Source organism: Cibotium barometz, chromosome 12 (assembly GCF_041138505.1).
Source record: "Cibotium barometz isolate CiBa-2024 chromosome 12, ASM4113850v1, whole genome shotgun sequence".
NCBI lineage: Eukaryota > Viridiplantae > Streptophyta > Polypodiopsida > Cyatheales > Cibotiaceae > Cibotium > Cibotium barometz.
This window is the reverse complement of record NC_141057.1, coordinates 51453910-51479066: the sequence shown is the minus strand read 5'-3', so window position 1 is coordinate 51479066 and position 25157 is coordinate 51453910. Positions and strand designations below refer to the sequence as shown.

At 41.4% G+C, this 25157-nt stretch overlaps 1 protein-coding gene across 3 annotated transcripts in view; it reads right to left on the bottom strand.

Annotated features, from left to right (window-relative positions):
• Positions 1 to 19290: 19290 nt before the first annotated feature.
• LOC147633554 (uncharacterized) overlaps positions 19291 to 25157 on the bottom strand; it is a 47996-nt gene continuing 42129 nt past the window's right edge. Inside the window, exons 3-9 of one of the 3 annotated variants that reach the window (XM_086806661.1) lie at positions 24328 to 24510; positions 21836 to 21907; positions 21534 to 21713; positions 21239 to 21373; positions 21055 to 21141; positions 20121 to 20906; positions 19291 to 19988 (exon numbers count right to left, since the gene is read on the bottom strand). In XM_086806661.1, coding sequence (XP_086662787.1) covers positions 19683 to 19988; positions 20121 to 20906; positions 21055 to 21141; positions 21239 to 21373; positions 21534 to 21713; positions 21836 to 21907; positions 24328 to 24510 — 1749 coding nt within the window. In that variant the 3' untranslated portion in view covers positions 19291 to 19682. The remainder of the gene's footprint in view (positions 19989 to 20120; positions 20907 to 21054; positions 21142 to 21238; positions 21374 to 21533; positions 21714 to 21835; positions 21908 to 24327; positions 24511 to 25157) is intronic. The other 2 variants (XM_086806662.1, XM_086806663.1) reach the window with 2 other exon arrangements.

The following is a 25157-nucleotide window of genomic DNA, read 5'->3' as shown; positions in this document are numbered from 1 at the left end:
GCTTAGCTTTGGCTTTTAAAAGAGCATCAAGACTCCTAGAAATAAGAATGAAAGAAGAATTAGACTAGCACACATAAATGTTAGCTTTCGATTGAATCCATACTTGGATTAATTAAATTTTTTGTCACCCCAATTAATCGTTTTGATGAAAAAGATGTGAAGAAAGGATTTGGATGAAAAGTCGAAGTTCTTTGATTTCAAGTGTCGTCCATTATCAAATGATCAATTAATTCAATTTGTTGCATGAAGAAGAGGTGGGTGGATAATTATTTTATTGGTTGTTTTGTACTTCCAGTTATGACAGCGTGGGCAATGTGCTTCCAATTGTTTATCTCTTTTTTTTGGAGGTTGCATTTGTTCGTGCCGTGTGTGTTGCAGTCTATTGTGTAATCCCTAGGCATCGAACTTGAGTCTTCTTTGTGCGTGACGTGTGTGGTGCAATCCACTGCTCGAAAAAAAATGTTTTTTTCAACCTTCAACCCTTAAAATTAAAGGCAATGTGTAGGCTTATTAACCAGGATTTAGACTTGAAAATCACTATAAATCGTACAAATGCCGGGATTAATAACTAAAATGTGCAAATCTCAACTCTTAAAATTAAAAGCAATTTCGAATTTCAACCGGGATTTCTAAAGTTCAGCCCAGAAAATTACACTAAGAACCGGGTTATGTGAGTATTGGTGCAGTCCTCATCGTGACACCAGTCTATTGTGTAGCCCCTAGGCATCGAACTCGGGTCTTCGTCGTCGTGAGACGAGATGATTCTACTAGCAGCTAGCTGAGCTACACGCTCGTGGGCGGCAAGGCGTTTATCTCAAGCAATGCAATCGTTTTTGTCCACTGAGTCCTGATAGAGGTGTAGTGTTTTGAGCATAGAGAGAGAGAGTTGGTGAGCAGTGAGGGAGCGTTTGCCCACTGAATCCTGGTAGAGGTGTAGTGTTTTGAGCACAGAGAGAGAGAGTTGGAGAGCAGTGAGTGAGTTACTTGGTGAAGGTGGTAGAGTCTCTATAGAGAGAGAGAGAGAGAGAGAGAGGGGGGCCGTGTTGCATGGCTGGCAGGGTTACCTTGTTGACTGATAGAAGGTCATGGGGGGCAGGAGTACCGAGCGGCAGACTCTAGACTCTAGAGAGCTGGCGGGCGGGCTAGCTACCAGCATTAAATGCTAGTGCCCACGTCCGCTGCAGAGAGATCTTGGAAGTTCGTGCTAGTGTGAAACCTTGGTGCTGCAAATGCAATTGATTGCAGATATGAACAAAAAAAGAGCCAGAAGAGACTCCGGGCATTTGAACGAGCATCCAAATGGGTAGCTAAATAGCCCATTAATCAACGGGCCCCTGCCCCTTCATAATAAAGCACATCTTTTCCTCAATTGTATGTATTAGCTGGTCCACTTGCCTTCCTTTAGCTTTCCTGTGCAAAGAGATCTTTCAACCTCCTTCACCAAGGATATGTTGCTTATTAAAGCACTCTATTTGTTGTAACTGTCTCTTCTTAAGCTGCCCTTATTTGAAAAAAAGAAAAGCACATACTTACTGTCCTTGATCATTCTAAAGCAGTAGTAGGAACCATCTCTACCTCCAACTCTTCTTCCCCCCTATCTCTATCCTCCGCTCCCCATCTCCTATTTAAATCTCCCTCCATAAGGTATCCACTTGCCAGTTAAACCTCCCCATAAAAGAGGTTTCACTATCCTCCCCCAAAGGACTAAAAGGATTAGAGGAGATAGGAGGACTCAACCCTTCCAAGGATTTTCCTACCCCCACCCCTTTCTCTCCCATCTTGGATTGATTTTTCCTGGCTTCTCCTTTAATTTGTCTAAGGTTATTCCCCCCTTAGATTTGTCTCTAACCCTGATCCAGCCATGCTCTTTAGTTGCTTTTTCCTCCATACCCATCTTCCCCTTTCCCATATCTTCATTGTTAGCGTGCATGACAGGAGTTTCAATTTTGCTCCCCCCCATTGAGCCCTCTTCCTTCTTCCCTTCTCCATTTATCTCCATATTATTTCCCAAACCACAATTCCTAGCTATATCTCCAAAGTTTCCACATCTGAAGCATGCTCCTGGAAGCTTCCAAATTTTAACTTTAGCTCCATTTTATTGTATCAACCCAAACCAAGCAAGTTTCCCTAAGGCTCTTATTCACATCAAATGAGGGGTCGAGCGGCATCGCATGTGCCAACTTTGTACCCATAAACAACGGAGCTTTTGCAAAGAGATCAACCACCATCTAGCCTTTGACAAAGAGAACATTGAAGAACCCTTTCCCAAGATAGAAGACTTGAGAGACAACCTTCTCATCATGAAACACCTTATCTTGTAGCCATCTACCCATCTCTACCTTGTTTAGGAAGTTTCCCCGGACAAAACAGGATTGCGTTACACATGGAAAAAAGACCAACCTACCTTCTCACTAGCTCTAACGAGATGTTAATACATACCTTGCCGCCACTGCGCAGGCTTTCTTGACGTTGCTGGGCCTGCAACACAAATATATCTAATCCTATTGTCACCTCTTCGCGACACCATCATCTCCTTGATCCTCCCTTAACCTCTTCATCTCCACCATCTCTCGATTCCTCTAATTGATCCCAATCACCCACCATCCTCTCATTACATGCATGCACCAAGCACACACTTGATGTCGTCCATTATACTGCTACATGTGCTACCACGTGTGAATATTAACCTGCCAAGACACCCCACTAGCGGTCGTTACGTTTTAAGTGTGCTCTTTAAATTATGATTTTTTAAGGTTTGGGCCTAAAGCCACTTGCAAACTATGTAAAATTTGATAGCTGTTTGCATAAAAATTAAATGAAAAATATTTGAGATAGAGCGAGAGAGCACTTGAAAATTTATAGACGTATTAAGATCTATCTTCCTTAGGATGAAAAATGAAAATTAACCCCTACCAATGGGTAATTTATTCTCACATAGGAGCCAACATAAGGAAATTTTGACCATTTAATATATAGGAAAAATTGCCTAACTTCCTAAATTCAAATGTCAAAAATTTACATTTTATCTAAAGCCCATTTACTATATACTATAACTCTTCCTATCTAGAAAAAATCCTTCTAAGTAGGTAATTACATAGAGAATTGTATCTTTTATACCTTCTAATTACAGAGAGAATTGCATCAATTATTTTTGGATGAGGGAGTAGATGCTCTGCACACACACACACACACACACAAGCATATCAAGCACAGAGTGCAAGAGAGAGACTAGAAGTGATAGATAAAAGTACTCGATAGAATGTGAGATACTTCAAGAGCATGAATGGAATGAGAAGATTGAGGAACTACGGTCAACAAAGCACATACTAAGAAAATATCCTCAAATATAGAAGGTATATGAGAGACTTCTGAGCCAAAGCTCTAAGGATTTATGTTTGAAAACAACCAACTAAGAGAAAAGAGCCGCATGAACCACCCACGAGCTCCAATCACAAACACCCTTACAGTGGTGTGTGATAAGGATATAATCAACATGTCCGCAAATGTATGTACCACGATACTAGTGAGTCCCAAAAACCCCACCCATGTCTCCCATTGTATAGAAAAATATGATATTGACCATGCAGAAGAAAGAGAATTACAATGCTTCATACATTACATCATGCCCAAATAGCTAATGCATAACAACATTCAACCATTATTCTAGAAATATCATAGAAAAATATGAATCTTTATTTCTAGGCTAAGTATCCTAGTAAGCTAATGTAATGGGGAAGAACAACCCATCGTTTTCCCATATGCATATTGGATGGTCCCTTATAATTTGGACCAAAGGACCTAAGCAATGATAGTATGAAGCTTTGTTGGTTTGTAGCGACGATTGAAGGACCTAAGAAACGATAGCATAAAGCTTCACTGGCTTGTAGAGCGATGGCATCCTCTACAAATCTCCTTGGCGATGGCCTCAGGGTTCATGCCACCATGCATGACTTTCATTAATATGCACTCCTATGTCCTCCTAACACCTTCATAATAACTCTATTGAACTCGAAAAATTATAATGCCATTTTGAACTCTTATAAAGCTATTTAATGTCACAATAGCTCCTAACAACTTTTAACACCTCTTTTGAATTCATGAAATTATATAGAATCCCATAAGAACTTAAAAATCTCATAAGGTACCATACACCAAATTAACTTTATATATGACCTCACTAGAGCCTTTGGTAAAACACACAACCCAATTGAAATCTAAGCATCACACCAAATAAGGTTCTTCAACTCATTTCATCAAGGAATTTGAGCATATTTAAGGTATCATGATCTCATTCAACCTTTAATGTAAACTAAACATTAATATGAGATTATATGACCTCACTAGAGGGACCTCTCAAGAGAGTCCTTTAATGCAAACTAAACATCATCACTTGAGATTGAAGGACCTCACTAGAATGTATTCAAGGCTTATTTAAGGTCTCATCGCATCATTGGACCTTAGTTACAAGCCAATTATCATCAAGAAAATCTTATGACCTCATTTGAGCCTATTTGAGACTTTATGCTGATCATACGTGGACTTGTTTGTTAGAGAAATATAATATATTTAGCTTCAAATATTTAAACAAATTTGAGGATATTTGAGGCTTTACGACATCATATGTGGACTTCTTTGTTAGAGAAATATACTCAAAGATAATCTATTTGGCTTTAAATATTTGAACAAATTCCAGGCTATTTGAGGTCTTATAACCTCATTGACCTCACATGCAAAGTATATATATCATTATCAAGAAAAAACCTAAGATTAGGTTTGAATTATTTAACCATATGTAAGATCTTATAACATTTGAGAGCTTCAAGACCCTTTGAGACTTTGGTACTTGTAATAATGTTTAATAAAAACAAGACCTTCTTAAGATTGTAGATGATCTCGATGTGCGTAATAATTGACCTTGGATGAGAATAGAAGACATTTGAGCATATTTAATATCTTATGACCTCCTATGGCCTTGAATGAAAATCATTTTGAGATTTCATATTGAGAATTCTTTAAGGTTCTAAGACCTCATTTGACCTTAATAGAAAATCTTCTCTTTTGCTTAGATTATCTACTACAAAAAGAGCATATAATTTTTAAAAACCACCCTCAAAGGTGTCCACATTTAATGGGGTTGTTAATCCATAGTATTACCCATATATTAACCTTAGTAATTATCAGCATACTGAAACCGTACGTGTAACTGTGTATCTTTTCTAATTATCTTATAGCACAAGGAGTGTATCTTTTCTAATTATCTTATAGCACAAGGAGTGAGCTCACATAAAATTGAATCATCATCAATCACACAAAGCTTTTATAATAATACAAAGATATGTTATGTCGTCACTATTTATGTTCTAGATGTCTGGTATGTACTATTATTTGTTTACATTACCAATTGATTGTAATGCATTAATATGTTAAACCATATGTGTTGGTTGTCTTCCGCCCGCCAATAATTTTGGTGATCTTGTTGCATTTGATTCTTGTGTGTTTCTCTCAGTTTTTCTTTGGAATGTTGATCCGTTTTATTAGTGGACTTGTCGTTGGTTGAGGGATTACCTCTCCCATTAATCGTACACAGAGATTTTATAATAATATGGAGATATTTTATGTCTAGTATGTAATGATATTTGTTTATATTACCATTGATTGTAATGCATTAATATGTTAAACCATATGTGTTGGTTGTGTGCCGCCGCCAACACTTTTGGTGATCTTGTTGCATTTGATTCTCGTGTGTTTCTCTCAGTTTATCTTCGGAATGTTGTTGGTTGAGGGATTACCTCTCCCAACCAAGCAAGTCATTAGTCTTCCAGAGACCGAAAAAGTTGCACTAATTCACCACAATGTTGCCCCTATGTGCAGACTCCTCTAGTTTACATTTGGGTTCTGTTTGCTTTATCATCTACAAATTATTATCAAGCTACATTATCCCCTATTCAATTATCTAGTTATTGGGGTATTGTTCGCTATTCAATTATCAAGCTAAATTATCTCCTATTCAATTATCTAGTTATTGGGGTATTGTCGACCATATCGAATTCAACACTATCCATCTTTCTAAAGGGTCAAGTTATTATCAGCAATTTCATTTTGGTGTCATTCCCCATCCCATGTGGTTTGAGGATTTCCTTCTTTTTTTCCTAATGTTGAGTGGAATGCCTATATTTTTTGATCCGCATACCAAGCACGATCTTGACGACATGGAAACCCTTTCGAACAAGCAAGGATATTACCATTAAAGGCAGTTGGGCACATGACCGAATGCAGGTGGCATTACGAAGCTTGTCTGGAGCATGCATGCCAACTCACTGAGCTCGTTGACGAAGGGAAGCCAAAAGACACTTGTCTGTATGGGGATGCAAAGAGGAGACCCCTTCATTGAGGAGGATTCTGATAGTTAATCAAGGACCCAAGATGGGCTTGCACGCGCACATATTTTGTTCATTTCTGGACTTCTCTTTGCCACTCTTGGTACAAATGTTAGACCTTTAGTTCCTTTTGGCCTCACTACTATAATAGTACCCTAATATCCCACTCTTATGGCCTATCGAGTGTCTCCCAAGTATCCAAAGTTCATTGGAAAGAAGGAGGAGGATCCGAATACCCATGTGGCCAACTTTGAGAATATCTACAGACATGCCGCCCACTATCTCCAATCTCATGAATCAGAATGCCCATAATGTTATTGTGTTAAAGATGGAGAGGATCTCCAAATCTTGTCCAATGTTGTTGGGTAGACCTTGGTTGTGGCAAGAAACAATCAAGAATTACTAGGTTACAATTTGGAATCGAAAGAAGAAGGTCTGGGTATAGGTGGCATATGTAGAGATATGTTATAGAAATTAGTCCACCCCATATGTGCTAAAGGCCTATATTTGTTAGAGGGGGTAGATATTGATGAGGAGGAAGAGATTCTCACTCAGAATCTAGATCTGGCTTCATTGTTTGAGGTGGACGTGGACTAGATTATCTTACTATACCCCAACTAGCAATCTACATACATCACCAATACTCCAAGCCAACCTCTTGGATGAAGAAGGCCTGCTAGAAGAAATTAAGGCTCTAGTGGAAGTAGATGAAGCACATGCGAAGGAAATGAAGCGCACCCACCGAGTTAAGGAAGATGGTCTGGAAGATATAAATTTGGGAGATGCGAGGGATCCAAAGATGGTATGGGTAAGCGGTGAACTCAATCCAAAATTTAAAAACGAACTCCGTGGGTTATTAAATCATATGCGGATGTGTTTTCCTCATGTTACAAAGATATGAAGGTGGTAGATCCTTAGTTTTATCACATCACATTAATCTTAATGAAGATGATGTTCCAGTCAATCAATAGAGATACTGGATGAACCCTAATGATGCAAAATAGGTTAAGGAAGAGATTGATAAACTCTTAAAGATGGGTTACATTTATTTAGTACATAAGGTGACTTGGCTGCCACCCATAAATAAGGTGACTTGACTATCGCCCATAGCAATAGTTTCGAAGAAGAATGGGAAGCTAGTGTGGATTACATAAAATTGAATGCAGTAACTCATATGAATCCTTTCCCACTTTTGTTCAGAGACTCAATGTTGGATGTTGTAGCACATCATGAAACGTATTCTTTCTTAGATGGCTTCAAGAGATATAATCGCGAGTCGATCCCTCCCTTGTTCAGGGCAGTTTTTTTGATGGCCTAGAAGATCGGGAAGAAGACAGCCTTTGTGTGATAGAATGGGGAGCTCTTGCTTCCAATGTGATAACTTTTGGCCTCAAGAATGCTCCAGCACGCTTATTTACAGAAAGGGAAGCTCTTGGGATGTGTTATTCTGTTAACAAATTTTGGATGCTAATATTACAGGAATTTGATTTCAAATGTTAGTCATACACCGGGTAAAACCAATATGTAGTGGCAAATTTCTTGTCTAGAATTGAGACTAGAGAGCCATTAGATCAGTGCAAATTTGTTTAAATATCTATTCCCCTAGATTGGTATGATGAGATACTTGTTTTTTTGTTAGAAGGTAGTTTTCCGAAAGGAAGGAACTGGGACCATTGAAAGAGATTAGCACTCCAAAAAGGAACACATTTTTGGTGATTGCTGGACAATTGTATAAAAAGGACATCGATCAAATTGTTCATCAATATGTGCAATCACATGAGCAACAATCAGTATTAATGGAGACCCAATAAGGTATAAGTGGCATGGCCATTTCTCTAGAAAAGTTATAGGTTAAAAAATCTTTCAAACAAGATTATGGTGGGCCATGGTGTTAAATAATTCTTAAAAGTTTGCTCGTGAAGAGTGATGTTTGTCAAAGCTTAGGCCAGCTAAATGTGGCAGATCACATGCCTCATACTCCAATTTTACCTTTTGGAACCCTTTCAGAAATGGGGTCTAGATTTTGTTGGGCCTTTTAAACCTCGTCCTCACTGGATTGGTAACAAGTATATTGTAGTGGCAACATATTATTGTACCAAATGGGTAGAAGCCAGAGCTTTGAGAGATAATAAAGCCATTTCAATGGCCAAATTTATGCATGAGTTGATCATGATAAGGTTTAGATGCCTAATAGAATTGGTTAGTGACCAAGGCAACCATTTTCTTAATGTAGTAATACAAAATTTGACACAACAATACATAGTAATTAACAAGAAGTATACCGTGGATAATATCATTTTCTTAATGTAGTAATACAAAAGTTGACAAAACAACACATGATAATTGACAAGAAGTCTATAGTGTATTATATCCACAGGCTAATGGACAACAAATGGAGTCTTCTAACAAGATCTTGCAAAGAATTCTAAAGAAAGTAGTGAATCAGAACTGGATAGATTGGGATCAGAAGCTGCATTGTGCATTATGGGCATTCCACACTGCTTATTATAGGTCAGTAATAGGGTAGATGATGTTTTCCACAGGGTATGGACTACTGAAGACAATGGCTCCCATAAATATTATGTCCGCAAGTTTACGAGTGGCTTACTGTCAGATTATCTTCAGAAGAGTCTGAAACACAGAGACTTCAATAATTGCTTGCTCTTGATGATGCGAAGCGGTTGTAGTGTATCTAGATGTCCGATGTCATCCAGTATCAAAGAAAGCTTTGGGTGGATCGAAATTTTAAGTATCGAATCTTTGATATAGATGACCCATTATTATTATTTAATTCAAGAATGGGTCCACACCCCGAAAAGTTGAAGCTTCACTGGATAGGTCTATGCTAGATATCTAGAAGGATTAGATGTAGAACATTCAAGCTCACAACAACTGATGGTGCCAAATTACCAAAATTGATAAATGGTTTTCGATTAAAACTTTACTTTGATAAATTATCGAAATTAGTTCAAGCTTATTCTATTTGCGTTCACACTTTGCTTGATAGTATTCCACGTGTTCTATATATGTGAACCTTGGAAAGGAATATTCGAAATCTATTATTACCATAAGGGAAGGGATTTTAAACAATTTTGTTTGCTGCCTTGTCATCTTGAATAATGTGAACCTTTATCTTTGTCATCATCATTTTGTGTGCACAATAAATTATTGTTCTTCCTTTCGTGATCGTTCTTCTTCCCCTTGTGCATTTTTTTTTTGTACACACCCGGGGCCCACTCAAGTGGGTGGAACCGATTTCCCCTTTCAACAATTAGCCAATTATCATGGTCGAGCAAGGGCCACGTACCATCAGGCAAGAGCCACGAATTAGGCATCCCCCATGACCACCGCGATGAGTCGAGCGCTGGAACAGCGGAGGGGTCTCGTATGGATCCTCCTATCTCGGGTGATCCACCACCCGAGGAGGAGGAGTCACTCGAGTGTTCAAGGGGCAAGAGCCCGAGCAACCAAACACATCAAGCGAGCATAGGTGTCCCTTTATAACATGAGAGAGCTGAGTGGGACTTGAACTCATAACCTAGAGGTTACAAGTCACAAGCTTGACCACTACACTAACTCAGTTGGGACCCCCTTGTGCATTTTTATTTACTATTGTTTCATTCGCACTCTATGTATCCCTGTTTCCTTATTTTCTTACTTTCGTGCACTCTATGTATTGTTACTCCCATCGCCAACATGGTGGAGAAATTGTTGGTATAGTTGGATGTGAATACCAACACCATAAGAGGTTAGCTTAAAAAAAGTAGGCCTATTACAGTTCACGTTTCTTCCATATGTGGAGGCCATGAATATCCTGATGTAGTAGCCTAGCTCGAATAGATGTAGAAGATGGTGCAATTTGGACCAACGTTATGTAGTTGATAGACCCTCTTTATGTTTCGAAAGTCTTCATGAGGCCATTGGAGGAGGATGCAACAATAGCCAATCATCACACCTACATTTTTTATTTATCATAGAGGTGCTTATGCTAACACATAAGACAACTTACATGTAGAATGGTTCTGTGAACCTTTACCTTTGTCATCATCATTCTGTGTGCACAATAAATTATTGTTGTTCCTTTTGTGATCGTTCTTCTTCCCATTGTGCATTTCTATTTATTGTTTGTTTCATTCGCACTCTATGTATCCTTGTTTCCTTATTTTCTTACTCTCATGCACGCTGTGTATCGTTCTTCCCATTGCCAACATGGTGGAGAAATTGTTAGTACAATTGGATGTGAATACCAACACCATAAGAGGTGTCATGTAGGCTGTAATGCCTGTGGTGACCGACGGCAGACCGGATGGCCATGTCCGGGGTTCAGTGGGAGAGGACGCCCATGCGGAGTCATGGGCGGCCAGGCTAGTGTGGACGGCAGGCCACACACTATATAGCCTGGGGGATGAGGGGCAATCCTCATTCTTCCTCTGTGGCTGGGTGGTAAGCCAGAGGCCGTCCCCTCCTGTGGTAACGCCCGTAGTAGCGGCGTTACGGATATCTAATACTGGTATCAGAGCGTGGTTCGATGGGATTGTCAGAGTCCACGCGTGACCGGGGGACCGAAGCTCACTCGATGGTTTTCAACCATTCATCTCCTTATCCTTATCTCCAATGGAGTGTGTGGAGGGAGGCGGCCAAGACAGAATTGGAAGGAAAGAACTCTCTCCCTCTCTCTCTCTCTCCCCGTCACACACAGCAAGTCTCCACGCAGGTAAGCAAAGCAATTTTCGTTTTGTTTTGTTTTTTTCTCTGCGTTGAATGGCTGCGAAAGTCGTTGAACCCTGTGTGTAGAGGTGGGGGGGCGCAGACCAGCCCCACGAAAGCTTTGAAACACACGACTGTGTGTGGGGGTGGGGCGGCGAAAACCAGCCCAAACTCGGGGCTGAAAAGCTAAATTAACTCTGCGTTGTGTGGGGGGGCGAAGACCAGCCCCACGAAACGCCACCAGCAACATGCCGATGTCCGATAAGAGCAGCTCACACGGAATGTCCAGGCGGCAGCACACAGCACCGACATAGTGAAGCTCCACAAGGAGAGCATAGGTGTCCAGCAAGAGCAGCGCGGAGCTAAGGGAGCGAAGGCCAGCCCAGGCCCGGCGACCTGTGTAGATAGCGGGGGGGGCGCCTTTACCTGTGCGACCTAGCCTGCGTAGCCAGCCAGGCCAACCAAGCCAGCCAGCGGGGCGGCCAGCCAGGCGGCGGCGTGTCGGCCAGCCAACGGCGACGGCGGCCAAAGCAGCCACAACGGCCAGCCACCAGCGCTGCAGGCGGCCAGAAAAAGAAAAAAAAGAAAAAAAGGGTTAAAAAACCATTTATTTTTTTAATATATTTTCATTATTCATTTTTATGAAATTAAAAATGAGAAAATTTCAAACGAATCCTCTCTCGGAAGGGGAGGAAAGATAATCCCCGCAAGGGATAATCCCGGCAAGGCACGGCCTCTCGACCATTTTTATTTTTGTTATGAAGTCTCTGGGAGCGTAGCCTCGCCAGATTTCAATTTACACTTTTGCGAACGTCGTCTTGCTAGAGTTAAAGTTTTTGTTCGGACAAATTCGTGTTTGTTTTGTAGAGACAAACAAATGTGTTCTTCTGTAGACACAACTTCTCTGCAGTGTCACCACTCAGGTCTAGTCCGGAGTGACTTGGTCCTAGTTCGAAGTGAATCAAGGGTAGCACATGTGGTGATCACACATTTGCTTCAGAGAGACTAAATTTAAGCTGAGCATAGACTTAGTATTGACCATCAAAGTCACGTAGTTTGGCTATAGTGTAAATCTAAAACTACGGTGTGTTTTACTTGGGCTAAGAGGACCGGCAATGGCGTCAGTTGTGCCCAAATTAGACGAAGTGCTTATCACGAGAAATCAAGGTAAGCCTAATTGAGCCGTAGTGCTCATAAGCCTTCACAATCTTTTAACAGTTGCTAGAAGATTGTGATAAACTTTGGCAAATGAGAACCATGTACAAGCGTAGTCTTGATGTGGTTATGCCTTGTGTCCAAACAAGTTGCTTACTGTTTGTAGCAACAAGAGAGCCTTGGCCTGTAGAGGCAAGCTGGCCCTTGTTGGTAGTAACAAATAGTATCACTACTTGGGCCTAGAGAGTAGTGACTAGTTTGATTTAGTCACGTAGATTGCCTGGTAAAAGTAATCCCTAAGGTGAGTATTACTTGGGATAAAGGGGCTAGTAGTGCTGCTAGCAGTACTCAATTGAATGGTTTATCTAGGAGTACTAATCTGAGGGATTAGCATACGCCTAGATAATAATAGCAGATTTAGGATTGATTTGTAGAAATCAAAGTTAAATCTGAAGGGGTATAGTCTTGAGATGTAATGCTCAATGCCCTTATAGAAGTTGATCGAAGAGAACTGTTCTTAAACTTACTAGCATGGTTTTCTCTTCTTTTTATTGCCATGCGTCGACATCCCACTGCTCAAGAGTTTGTGGTGATCTTTCGAGGGGGGAAAGAGCCTTTTTATATGTCACATCAATTGGTTTGGTGGTAATTTGATGGTATGGGACATCAAATTCTCACGGAATCGATTGTAGTCTTGGTGGAATGGGACGCCAAGGCTTGTGCATGTAACTTGACTCTTTGGCAGGTCTGTATGTACACTTGTCTGTAGTGATAAAGTGTGCAAGATAAAATTTGAACTTTGAAAATTACCAAATATAGCCATAAGTTGGGATAAAACCCAGTTACAGAGTTCGGAGAAGCTCCAGGTAGCAAGACCATGATGGTGTACTAGTGCTAACAGAGTGATTTAGTTTCGGAGTGATCTAAATCTAGAGGTTAGCAGTAAGACTAGTTTGGTTGGATAGTTTCATGCATGGGGGATGCCCTATAGCATTTTGCAAGCGTAGTCTTGCCTATGTTCAACATAAGTGTGCGATTGTGAGCACATTTTAGTTGCTACCATATGAATTTGGAAAATATATTACTTTCCTACATAAGCAATTGTAATATTGCATGACAGGCTATTTTGCTTACAAAGTTCATGTGCGTGTAAACCCTATAAGTCGTATGACCCCTGAGGAATGAGTGGAGCATTTCTAGGATTTAATAAGGTTTTACATGGCAATAGTGAGTAGTATCTCACTCCAGACAAGCCTGGTTGTTGTTAGTATCGGATCTGACATATGTAGTGTACATAAACTCGGGCTGAGTTAGGATAGGAGGCTAAGCCGGAGAGCTTAGTGGTAAATCCTACTGTATCTGGAGAGTTTTAACTTAACCGGAGTGTTAAGAAGTAAACTCAAAGTCTGGGGCTGAATTGGAGTGTTCGGAGGCAGACATATCTTTTGTTAAATCGGAGAATTTAGCAACAGATGAGCTTGGGGTGAACCGTGGTACCCAGGAAAAAAAGCTCTTCACACTAAAATAGTGCACAATAATTTTAGGGTGATAAAAATCCATCGCAGGAATGTTTTACAACTTTCCATAGATGATAGATGAAGACCATGTACTCTACGGAGTTAAAGTACGAGGTGGTGACTTCGGCGCCACATTTTTTGTAGGAAGTCACCAGTGGTGTGGTTAGGTCAGCCGACCGAGACTCCACAAGACCTATGCACTAGTTTTTAAGTTGACCTCTATGATAAGGACGTCCAAAAATTCGTGTTGTAATACCAGAGATTGTACTGCAATGTGCATAGAGGGGTCAATTTGTGTAGTCACTTCTTAGCAGCAAGTGACTTAAGCATCTTGTTATAGATGGTTGTATATGGTACTCCCACTCGGGGGAGGTACGCCATTGGGTACGGAGTTACTCACAGACTAGTATGTCAATTTGTGTAGTCATCTTAGCAGCAAGTGACTTAAGCATCTTGTTATAGATGGTTGTATATGGTACTCCCACTCGGGGGAGGTACGCCATTGGGTACGGAGTTACTCACAGACTAGTATGGAGCTACTAGTGTGATGATAGTGGGTACGTAGTTACTCACTACTAATACATAGCTGCTAATAAAATTAAGATCCTCGAGTGAAAGATACTCTAGATCAACATTTTAAATTACCGAACCACAATCCATGAGTATCGAGGTACTCATAAATATGTTGACGTTGCTCAAATCGAGGGACCGATTTGTTCGATGGTATGGAATAAGCAAGGAGAGTGGAGTAACTTAAAAGTTACACATCACTAGTCCTAGTGAGTTGTCGAGGTCATCCGTAGTTTGATGATCCCCTCTACCTATCAGATAACATTCAATTTTGCAAGCCCTGGCATTTAATCCGTAGTGATTATGAGTTTGGTGTGAGATATGGTTATGAAGTTCTTACAAGAGTACTCGTTTATTTGCTTGTCATTGGTTATAGCTTGGTAGAGATTGCCACCTATGATGGGTAGGTAACTTTGCCGCTATAATGAGGAGGCAACAAATAATGTTCTCATAGTTATACTTCATACCAACACCAAACAGGGATAGGATGAAATTCCTAAGTTCATCATCACAAAGTACTGTGATGTTTGCATTTATATTGAATGTATGATGTAATGAGACATTGGGCTTGTGTAATTACCATCAATTATCTAGCAACCTATGGCTTCGCAGTAAGCTCAGTCATTATCTGTGGATTGATAATGTGGTTATTAGTAGTTTGGAATTTTTCTTGATAGATGGTACAACCCACCCAAATAATTCATAAGTGTGTAACCGCTTATGAAGGGTAATAATATGCAACAATGAAGCACTTTGTTACAAGTGTGAAACCATTGATCTGTTGCAAAGCAGTTTATCAATAGTACCACCATATGTGCGTAGACACTATAGCACATCTTCGTTGCAAGATGTTTAAAAGTTTCTTAGAAGGACTCAAGAATATAACATATGATATTAAACACGGTCTAGATTTGTTCTTGGACCTATGACACTAGCGCGTAGTCCGCTTGAGAGTAGAGTTTTTGAGGACAAAAGCCTTTCTTGAGGGAAAGGAGGGATATCCTCAAATATCACATAAACTCGAATAGTTGTGTGAGTCCAGACAATACTTGAAGGGATGTGTGTGGTAATAGCAACAAAGAGTTGTAAGTGATTGGATGTAACTCCAGACACCCGTAGAGGTGCAAACATCTTTATCAAACATCTCCACATACTATATGGTCTGCCCGTATATATAGTATGGCATAAGAGATAGGAAGTTTGATTGTTATATTTGAAGGGAAATCTTCAAAAACTTACATTTACTCTGAGTTAGAGTGGAGTTTAACCATCCGTAGATTGATGGTAGTTAGAAACTCAACAAGATTCTAGAGCATATGCTTGTGCAAAGATGTTACTCTAAGAGAGAAAGTATCTCTCAACTTTGGAACTAATCCTTGTGATGCATGATTAGATTGGCTCTAGTTTATTGCTCCTATGGCCGTAGAGCTTTCCAAGGAGAAGTTTTAACAAGTTGGTGATGCAACATGGTAGCGTAGTCTACAAATATCTAGTAGCAAGTGCTCTCCAATACATTAGCTTCTGTGCTAATGACATGATGCAAAATCAAGGCATGAAATTTGCCTTGGGGTTTTGGTTGAAATACCAAATCACGGCTTGCATAAGTACTACTAGACATTTGCTTACCAATGACTTTCCCAGTTAATGGCACGTCGGATTGCCCGTAGCGGCGGTCGAGCTCGACCGGACACGTGGGAGAAATATGCTAATTGCTCCATTGACGACGGGTACTTACTTTACAAGGGTAGAGTATGTGTACCAACTATTGGTGACTTTCGGGCCCAAATTCTTAAAGAAAGTTATGATAGTCCAAGTGCGGGTCATCCTGGGATTCAGAAGACCTATGCACTAGTTAAAAGACAGTTTTATTGGCCTAGTTTGTTTAAGGACGTCCAGACTTATGTACTGAAATGCAGTAAGTGCCAGGTCAATAAACATGAACGTCTTAAGGTTGGAAACTACTCCATCCGCTGGAGATTCCTCAAGGGAAATGGGAAAGCATTTCCATGGATTTCATTACCCGTTTACCCAAGACGAGTCGAGGGAATGACTCGGTGTGGGTAGTAGTGGACAACTAAAATGGCAAAGTTTATTGCCACGAAGAAAACTGTAAAAATGCCAGAGTTGGCAAAACTCTTTATTGAACATCTCTACAAGCTATATGGCCTGCCCGCAGATATAGTGTCGGATAGAGATAGAAAGTTCAACAGTCATTTTTGGAGGGAAGTCTTCAAAAAGTTGGATACTACTCTGAGTATGAGTACGGCAGATCATCCGGAGTCTGATGGTCAAACTGAAAGAGTTAACCAAATTCTAGAGGATATGTTGCGTTCTTATGTTAGTAAGAAGCAATTTAATTGGGAAGAGTACTTGCCCTTATTGGAGTTTGCCTATAACAGCTCCAAACACTCGGCGACACCATTCATGTTAATGTATGGATTCCAGCCGAGATCTCCGATGGCTGTAGGCCTAGAAAGAAGAAGATTCAATCTGTCAAGGATTTCCTTGAAGATATGAATGATATGCTCAGAGCCGCACGTGAGAGCATTCGTAGCGCTCAGGATCGCGCTAAAACTTATGCGGATAAAGGACGAAGAAAGGTGATCAACGACAGAATGTGACTTTGTATTCCTCAAGGTTACTGCGCAGTCAGAAACCATGAAAACGGGAAAGTGATATAAACTTTCTCCAAGATATTGTGGTCCTTTTAAAATCCTTAAGAAGATTGGGGACGTAGCATATAAACTTGAGTTACCGGAGAGTTCTCAAGTCCATCCTGTCTTCCATGTCAGTAAACTGAAGAAATCAGTTCACGGGTTAGAGAACGCAGTTTCTCCAGAGATTTTGGTGGACTTGATAGAGCCACCAAAGATACCACATGAACCTGAAAAGATTCTAGAGTATCGTGACAGACAAACCTGACATAAAGTGTACCAGGAGGTACTTGTTAAATGGACAGATAGGGATGAGGAGGTGGCAACCTGGGAACGCCGTAGTGCAATTTCCAAAAGGTTTCCCCAGTTTGTTTTCGAGGACGAAAACTCTTCTTAAGGGGGAGTAATGTCACGTAGGCTGTAATGCCTGTGGTGACCGACGGCAGACCGAATGGCCATGTCCGGGGTTCAGTGGGAGAGGACGCCCATGCGGAGTCATGGGCGGCCAGGCTAGTGTGGACAGCAGGCCACACACTATATAGCCTGGGGGATGAGGGGCAATCCTCATTCTTCCTCTATGGCTGGGTGGTGAGCCAGAGGCCGTCCCCTCTTGTGGTAACGCCCGTAGTGGCGTTACGGGTATGTAACAAGAGGTTAGGTAAAAAAAGTGGGCATGTTACAATCCATGTCCCTTCCATAGACGGAGGCCATAAATATCTTGATGCAGTAGCCTAACTCGAATAGATGTAGAAGGATGGTGCAGTTTGGACCAGCAATGGTATGTAGGTAATAGACCCTCTTTATGTTTCGAAAGTCTTCATGAGGCCATTGGAGGGTGCAACAAAAATTACTCCGATGAAGATTGAGAAAGAAATGGAGGCATTTTTTGGCTCGAAGGGGTCTAGCAAGGAGCATAAAATAGCCAATCATCACACCTACATTTTTTATTTATCATAGAGGTCCTTATGTTAACACATAAGACAACTTACATGTGGAATGTGGGCAAACGATGTCATAGGCTACCTTGTGTAATCAACTCCTTACAGAGATAAAGCATTTGAACCCATAACCAAGAAAGAAAGAAAAAAGCCCCTTATCTCAATATGCTAGACCAACGGCTCCCTCTGAGTGTAAAGGACTTGAATCCTTACCATCTCTCTTATTAGTCACTAGTTCTAGCAATTCATCATAGATATGGAAGTGCTCTCATATGAGGATAGTCAAGTGGGCCAAGAAGTGGCGATGTCTCCATTCCCAATATGTGGTCAATGTCACTCCTCTAGAGGGGGTTCTCTATTTAGAATTTTACAAATTCCATGATAGATTGGATTTGGACTTGGACTTCCATTAAAAAGAAAATGGTGTCATCAAGCTTTCCTTCCGCTTTTTAAACAGTGGTAATCAAGGTCAAGAAGAGGGACCTTCTCCTATGCACGAAGAAGTATCATATCTTTAGCCCAAAGTTGTGATCCAAGGTATGAAGATAAAGGATACTACATATGCAAGACAACATTCACAAATGTAAGAAATTTTACAGCACAAGGTAAACTTAATTTGCTCAACAATAGAGATTGTATTAGTATGGTTTCTCATGTGAAAACGCCCACACCTTTGTGCACATTTAAAAGGAGTATCAATGGATACTCTGCCACTCATGAGACAAAGGCTGTGTTAAAAGAAAGGAAGGATGCCACAGACAATGACCCTCCCAACCAACCCTCAAATTTGAGGGGCAATCTTAAGTTTTTATTTGCAGGACCCATAATAAATCTCCATTTCTTAGTGAAGAGCTTGGAAGGGCATACTACTGATTTTTTTTAAGATTGTGCCTTTTTATGAAGGATAAGTTTTTTTTCTACCCTCCTTATGAAGGATAAACCCCCTTTGAAATGGTACCGCAACCTTTAAATTCTAGGCCTGCTTTCAACCATCTAAAGTAAAACCCATTCCCCCCTTGAAATGGTGCCGCAGCCTTCAAATTCTAGGCCTGCTTTCAACCATCCATAGTAAAACCCATTTTCCCATGCACAACTTCATCAACATTCTTGGGCAGCCTTCAAATTCTAGGCCTGCTTTCAACCATCCAAAGTAAAACCCATTTTCCAATGCACAACTTCATCAACATTCTTGGGCAGCTCAATTGCATGTACGAATTCATCGACATTCTTGGGAAGCTCAAACAGACAACTGAGGTAAGAGCATGCAAAAGTTCACCCCGAAGGCTCTCCTTCCATACAATCTCAGACTATTTTCATTGCTCTTTGTATGGAGTTATTTTAGAAAAATCATATTGAAAAGTTCTACTCCAAGGGATCAACACAAAACCTCTTATAAAATCAGAACCTTGTGATGAGCAACACTCAAAAAATACCAGCATCCTCTGTTAGAATATTGATATTCTTAACCACAGTGTTGATGACTTGCATGTGAATCTTACCTGCAAAAAGTGGCAATTGCAACTCCAGGCGAACATTTGTCAGCTTCAAAGACTACACCCCAAAACTGCAGCCCCATGATGATGAGATGCATACTTATATTTCAATCCCACTCCAGGTTTCAAGAGACGTTTTAGGCACCAAATAACACTTTAAGGGATTAATTAACACACCATGCATACATACATCTTTAGGTGCCCATGAGTGTGTCAGAGAATATTATGATGGGCAGGGGAAGAAAATTCATGAGCATGGTGAGTCAGAGACTCATGTTAGGTAGGTGTAGGAATTGAGACAGCATTGATAATTTGCTAGAAGTGCCTGAGCTGCTTCTAGTGTCAATTGGCCACTGGTAACACCATCCTCAGCTTCCCTTCGGAACTCCTCTAACAAGTCATCTGCCGCATGCTGTACTGTACCCAAGATATCCCTCATAGAATCACCCCATTTCACATGCTCAACAGTGTACCATCCTCCATGCCTACTACTGTGTCCACTAGCACCAGCCGGCTTTGCCTTGATGTACACAACATTAGTCCCACCAAACAGATTGTGTGCACTTCCCATAACCTCCTGCATATACCCCGGAAAAAGCACATATTGTAAACACTAGTACAATCAAACTGACAGGAAAAACCAAGAAAAAAGCAATAGGAAATACCTTTACAAAGTACTGCTTACAGCATATTAAGGGATTCTGATTACCTGATAAACACCAGCCAGGAACAAGCCCATATAGTACGGCTCGCCAGAACGCAGGCGATGGACGGGAAGGACGGTCTCAAACTTTCCATTAGCACCTATAAAGCGGTCTATTTTTCCATCACTGTCACATGTCAAGTCAGCTAGCACTGCATGTAGGTCTGGCCTTTCGTTGAGTCGTTGCAAAGGCATAATAGGAAACACTTGCCCAATGGCCCACATGTCAGGAACACTGCGAAAAACCGACAAATTGATATGGTAGACGGCAGCAAATGACTTCTTCAGTTCCTTCAGTTCATCTGGAAGATCGCTCTCCTCAAAAGAGGCCAGCACACGATGACAGATCGCATCATACAGGGCATCTGCTTGTGCACGCTGCTCAAGACTTAAGCCACCGAGCTTAAAAAGCCTTGCTGCCTCTAATTTGAATTGCTTTGCATCATTGTATCCCTCTTGAAGGTTGTGTTCATCCAGTGCATTATACACCTCTTGGAAAGTGGAGAGGAGGTACTTTCCAGGGTCTTGGCCTCCTGAGTGAGGAGCCCCATTAGAACTCTCTTTCTTTCGGTCTCCTGAAGGCTCTGAGTCTAGTGTACTGTTTTCTGCTAACAACTCTAGATTTCTCAAAGAGGAGCTTTCGGAGCGTTCGCTGGTGCTCAGAACATCAAATACAAGAACAGACTGATGGGAAGCCAATGCTCGGCCACTTTCCGAGACGATGATTGGCTGAGGTGCCCCTTTCAAAATGCAGGCATCAACAAGAGCTGCAACAACATCGTTGGCATAATTCTGTGACCACATGGCAAACTAGTCAAGGGAAGAGAGAAAGGCTGTAAACAGGAAAACTGAAAAAATAAAGATGAAATCAAGGAGTATACAGCATTGGTAAAAAGAGAAATGTGGGGGTTGGATGTAGTGAGATATTGAAAGGGCTTACCTGCATACTGTAATTAGTGGATGCAAACGACTGGCTCTTGGTACCATCATAGTCAATGCCAAGTCCACCCCCAACATCAATATACACCTGAAACATTATAGGAATGTTAAGCCAGGTTGAATTTCTAAGCATTCTGGATGCAACTAGGGCAGGGAAGGGGGGGGGGAGGGGGGGAGGGGCTCACCATAGGGGCACCCATCAATGCTAATTCACAGTAGATGTGGCTTCCCTCACGCATTGCCTCCTTGATTGTAGAGATGGACGGTACTTGAGAACCAATATGAAAATGAAGAAGCTGGAGACAGTCCAACATCCCTTCCTATAACATGAGAGAGAATTAGATGTTCAAATCAGCCAGCCAAATCTTTGAGGCAAAAAAAAGACACTTACAAAACAGTCTTATTAAAGTATATCAAAGTTCAAACAAGGCCCATGAATTCATGTTCATGACACCACACTTCCTCGCTGGCGGCACGTACTCGTCTCAATGTGTAGACTACTTTGACGAGCTCATTGACTGTTAGACCAAACTTTCCATCATCGCCTGAGGTTGAGCCCCAATGACCACTGTGTTGGGTGCTTAATTTGGCTCTCACCCCAATTATAGGCTTGACTCCCAATATTTGACTAGCTTTAATCACTAAATCGAGCTCCTCCATCTAATCACAAGGACCAGCATGCAATATCAAAAGGGATGGACAAGTCAAGCAACTGAAAACAAGTTGTAACCTCACCTTGCAAAGTATCGAGATCATATACAGTCAATTAGTTTGATCCAAACCTGTTCGAGGACTACAATCGCATTTATGCTAAGCTTCCTTGCCAAAAGAACACTCTCAATGTACACTTGATCCTGCACAAAATGACAACATAAAAATCTAGAGAGTCAATTAATCTGCTGTAGGTGTTGCAATCACATCCAGTCACCCTCCCCTGTCTCAAAATCATACTATGTCTTTCTATATTTCTGATGGCGCCCAAATCGTCCACCATTTGTTTCCCGTATTGTCTACCTTGCATATTCTATATGTACCTGCCCTTTCCTGCCCCCTTGCATGGGCATTGTTTCCGCAAGGCTGCTCTTCCTATGCCAAGAAAAACCACACACTATAAAGATGAGATCACCTGCTGCATCAGCATCTCTCCTCTCTAAGCATTCCAATAACCTCCCCTCCCCTGGATTCCTGCCTAGACCTTTGCATTGTGCCTCTTCTTCCACCACTACACTAGCTCTGTCCATTTTCTCTTGCACCTCACTGTTTGGCTTGGTTCCATCCTCCTGCTGCACTGCCCATTACTTCACTGCCATTCTCACCACCTCTTCCACCTGCCGAGATAACCCCACTTGGGCTTCCCATTGTTCTACACTACATGACTTCAGCCCTACATCACTTTATGCTGCGGCCCCTTTTTTCTTACCCCCCCCCCCCCCGCCCCCTCCCTCATTTTCCACTTTCCCTTGTAAATAGCATGTGCCTCTGCAACTAGATTATCGTACACTGATTTATGGTGTATCAGGGGGCTGATTATTCCGGGAGGCTGTTGGGCCTACAGGATCCCTGATTATAGATGCAAGGGCCTCTTTTTCTTGAGATGAAACACTTCAAGAGAAGTTGATGACTTCTACAAAGGCCTTTCATTATCACATACACTCATCCACTGTTTCTTTCAAAATGCAGAGGATAACAAGAAGTGAGGTATGCCGGATGTCAACATGCCATAGTCACATGAAAACTTTTTTCTTCTTTGAAACACGCATGGTGCTGATTGCATATTAGTGTCACCCTCTATGTTATAGTAGACATGGCATCTGAAAAGATAGTGCTCCTCTGTCTGAGCCTCCCTCAACATGCACGGTTGGCAGATGCTGCAAGCCTTTTGTGACTACAGATCCCCATAAACCCCCATCTCGCATCTAAAACAATGAGAACCAAACAAGATTTGACCAATGACGATCCTTCTGGAACGTGGCAAGTTCCCCTATGAATACCTCGGTCTTCAAATGAAACTATCAGTGCCAATTTGTCAGATATGGTCCTTGTAAAACTACAGGTTGTTGGAAAATGAGGCTGCTCTATCCATGTCCAAAAGATATAAAGATGGAGGATGTTGAACCGGATGACCGAGTTCAGATCCTTTTTATTGATGGATGTTTGGGGCATTAAGGCTGTACTTGCAAGGTGGTCATCTGTCCATCCATAGGCCTTGAACGAGGAGCCATGAAGTCCTGTAATACCAGCTCTATGAATGAAGCAATTGCAATCCTAGCATCAAAAAATCAGCAGATGAAGTAGATGCCTTGCAAATCAGCAGTGGATCCAACCGATTTGGAGAAAAGTTCCTGGAAGTTTGCTCAGTTCTGAGCTTCGTAAGTCAGGAGCCTGAGCGTGGGTGTGGATGAGATTAAAATCTTCCACATGCTTATTCTAGTAAAAGCATGTCATCCTTCTTGGTTGCATCTGTTCTAGATGATGTTAGATATATCATGTCCTAGCTCATGTATCTAAGGCTCCATGGGCCCATTATGAGGAATAGCCATGTCCCATGTGCCCAACATCCCCGTGTCTCCACAGATGTTGATTTGGCACAGTCCCGGGCATTGTAGCGCGGCAGTAGAGCACGGAGTCCACTGGGCAGACGTCTAGGTTCTATTCTCTTGCACTGCAAACGGAGATGAGCATTGGGGGGCATCTGCCACCCGATGTTGTAAGGGTGCAAGGGGATAGGTGGGTGAGTGTAGGAGTCGGAAAAATTATATATATATATATAGATATGGCACACTGCCAAATAGGCTACATGCTTGTGTGCATCAGTAATCCTATATTGGTCCAAACATGGGGTTGTGGGACTTGCAGCCCAAAAACTACAAAGCAACCAAAGGTCTCTTTATAATTCATCACTCGACGCCGAACGGTCGTATCGATCAAGTCTGCAACACACAAGGACTGCAGAGGGCATCCCTGACCACACGCGGTCTAAGAGGCTATTTACGTAGTCACAGTCCAGGCCCACTCACACAACAGTTATCCATCTTACTATCTATTGTAGCCTAGCATCTATTAGCATACAGATTCCAAATCAACCATCAGGTAAAAGCAAGGCGAGTCCATGGCATCAACAGCTGCCATTCCCAGAATCGGCTCGGCTACTGTCTCGGCTGGGAATGGCTGCCAAAAGTCTGTTGAAAAATAAAAGATGTCTCTGTAGTTATGATCTGAAATCAAAGAAACAAAAGAGACTTAACGTGATAAAGACAAGGCCTTGAAATCATGCCTTGTATCCATTGCATATGAGCAATGCATCTCTACTCCGCATCAGTTTCGCAATCGCAATCAAAAGCTCAGGCTTGGACCCTGCTTCTAGTCCAAAATCAAACTGTTGTCCAGATCTAACAATGTCATCCAACAAGTGACGATCATGGTTGCATTTAATAGGAAACACGCCTTGGAAGCGATTCTGCAAAAAAGAAACTGTCAGCTAGGACGTCCCTTCAAAACCTTACTTTCGAAAATAAAAACACAAGATTTATAAAATACAAAATGCTTCCATAAATATATTTCTTTTTAAATCAGGTTAAGCAATATCATCAGGCATGGAATAGACTAACACACGTGACCAACCCTTGGGGGGAAGACCATGCTTATAACCTCCTTCCCACATTAATATTGTGCTCAATGACATGGTATTAAAGCTTGAATTTATTTGCTGTGTGTGTACGGTCTTCCACCATAGGCCCAGGTTGAAATCCGGCCCCCTGGGGCCTTGGCAAGTTTAAGCCATACAGTCTACTCCACCCCGAGGCGCTTCCATGGCCTCCAAAAGTTTCCTACAATAGCAAGGCGTTTGCCTGATGGATTAAGACACTGACATTTTCTTCATTTTGCCCAACGCTTGAGAAAATCTTTGGTCCTCAACTCTTCTTTGACTTTTGCAGATTTTTCTGGTCTTCATCTAATCTTTCCTTTTGTTCTCCTACCTTGCAAATCAATCCAAGCTTTCTCTTCATAAGCTACACACATCTCCATAGGAGTGTAGAGCATCTTAATTTTGCTTTCTCATTGTTTACTAGAGTTCCCAACTTGTCCATTTTCATATGGATATTT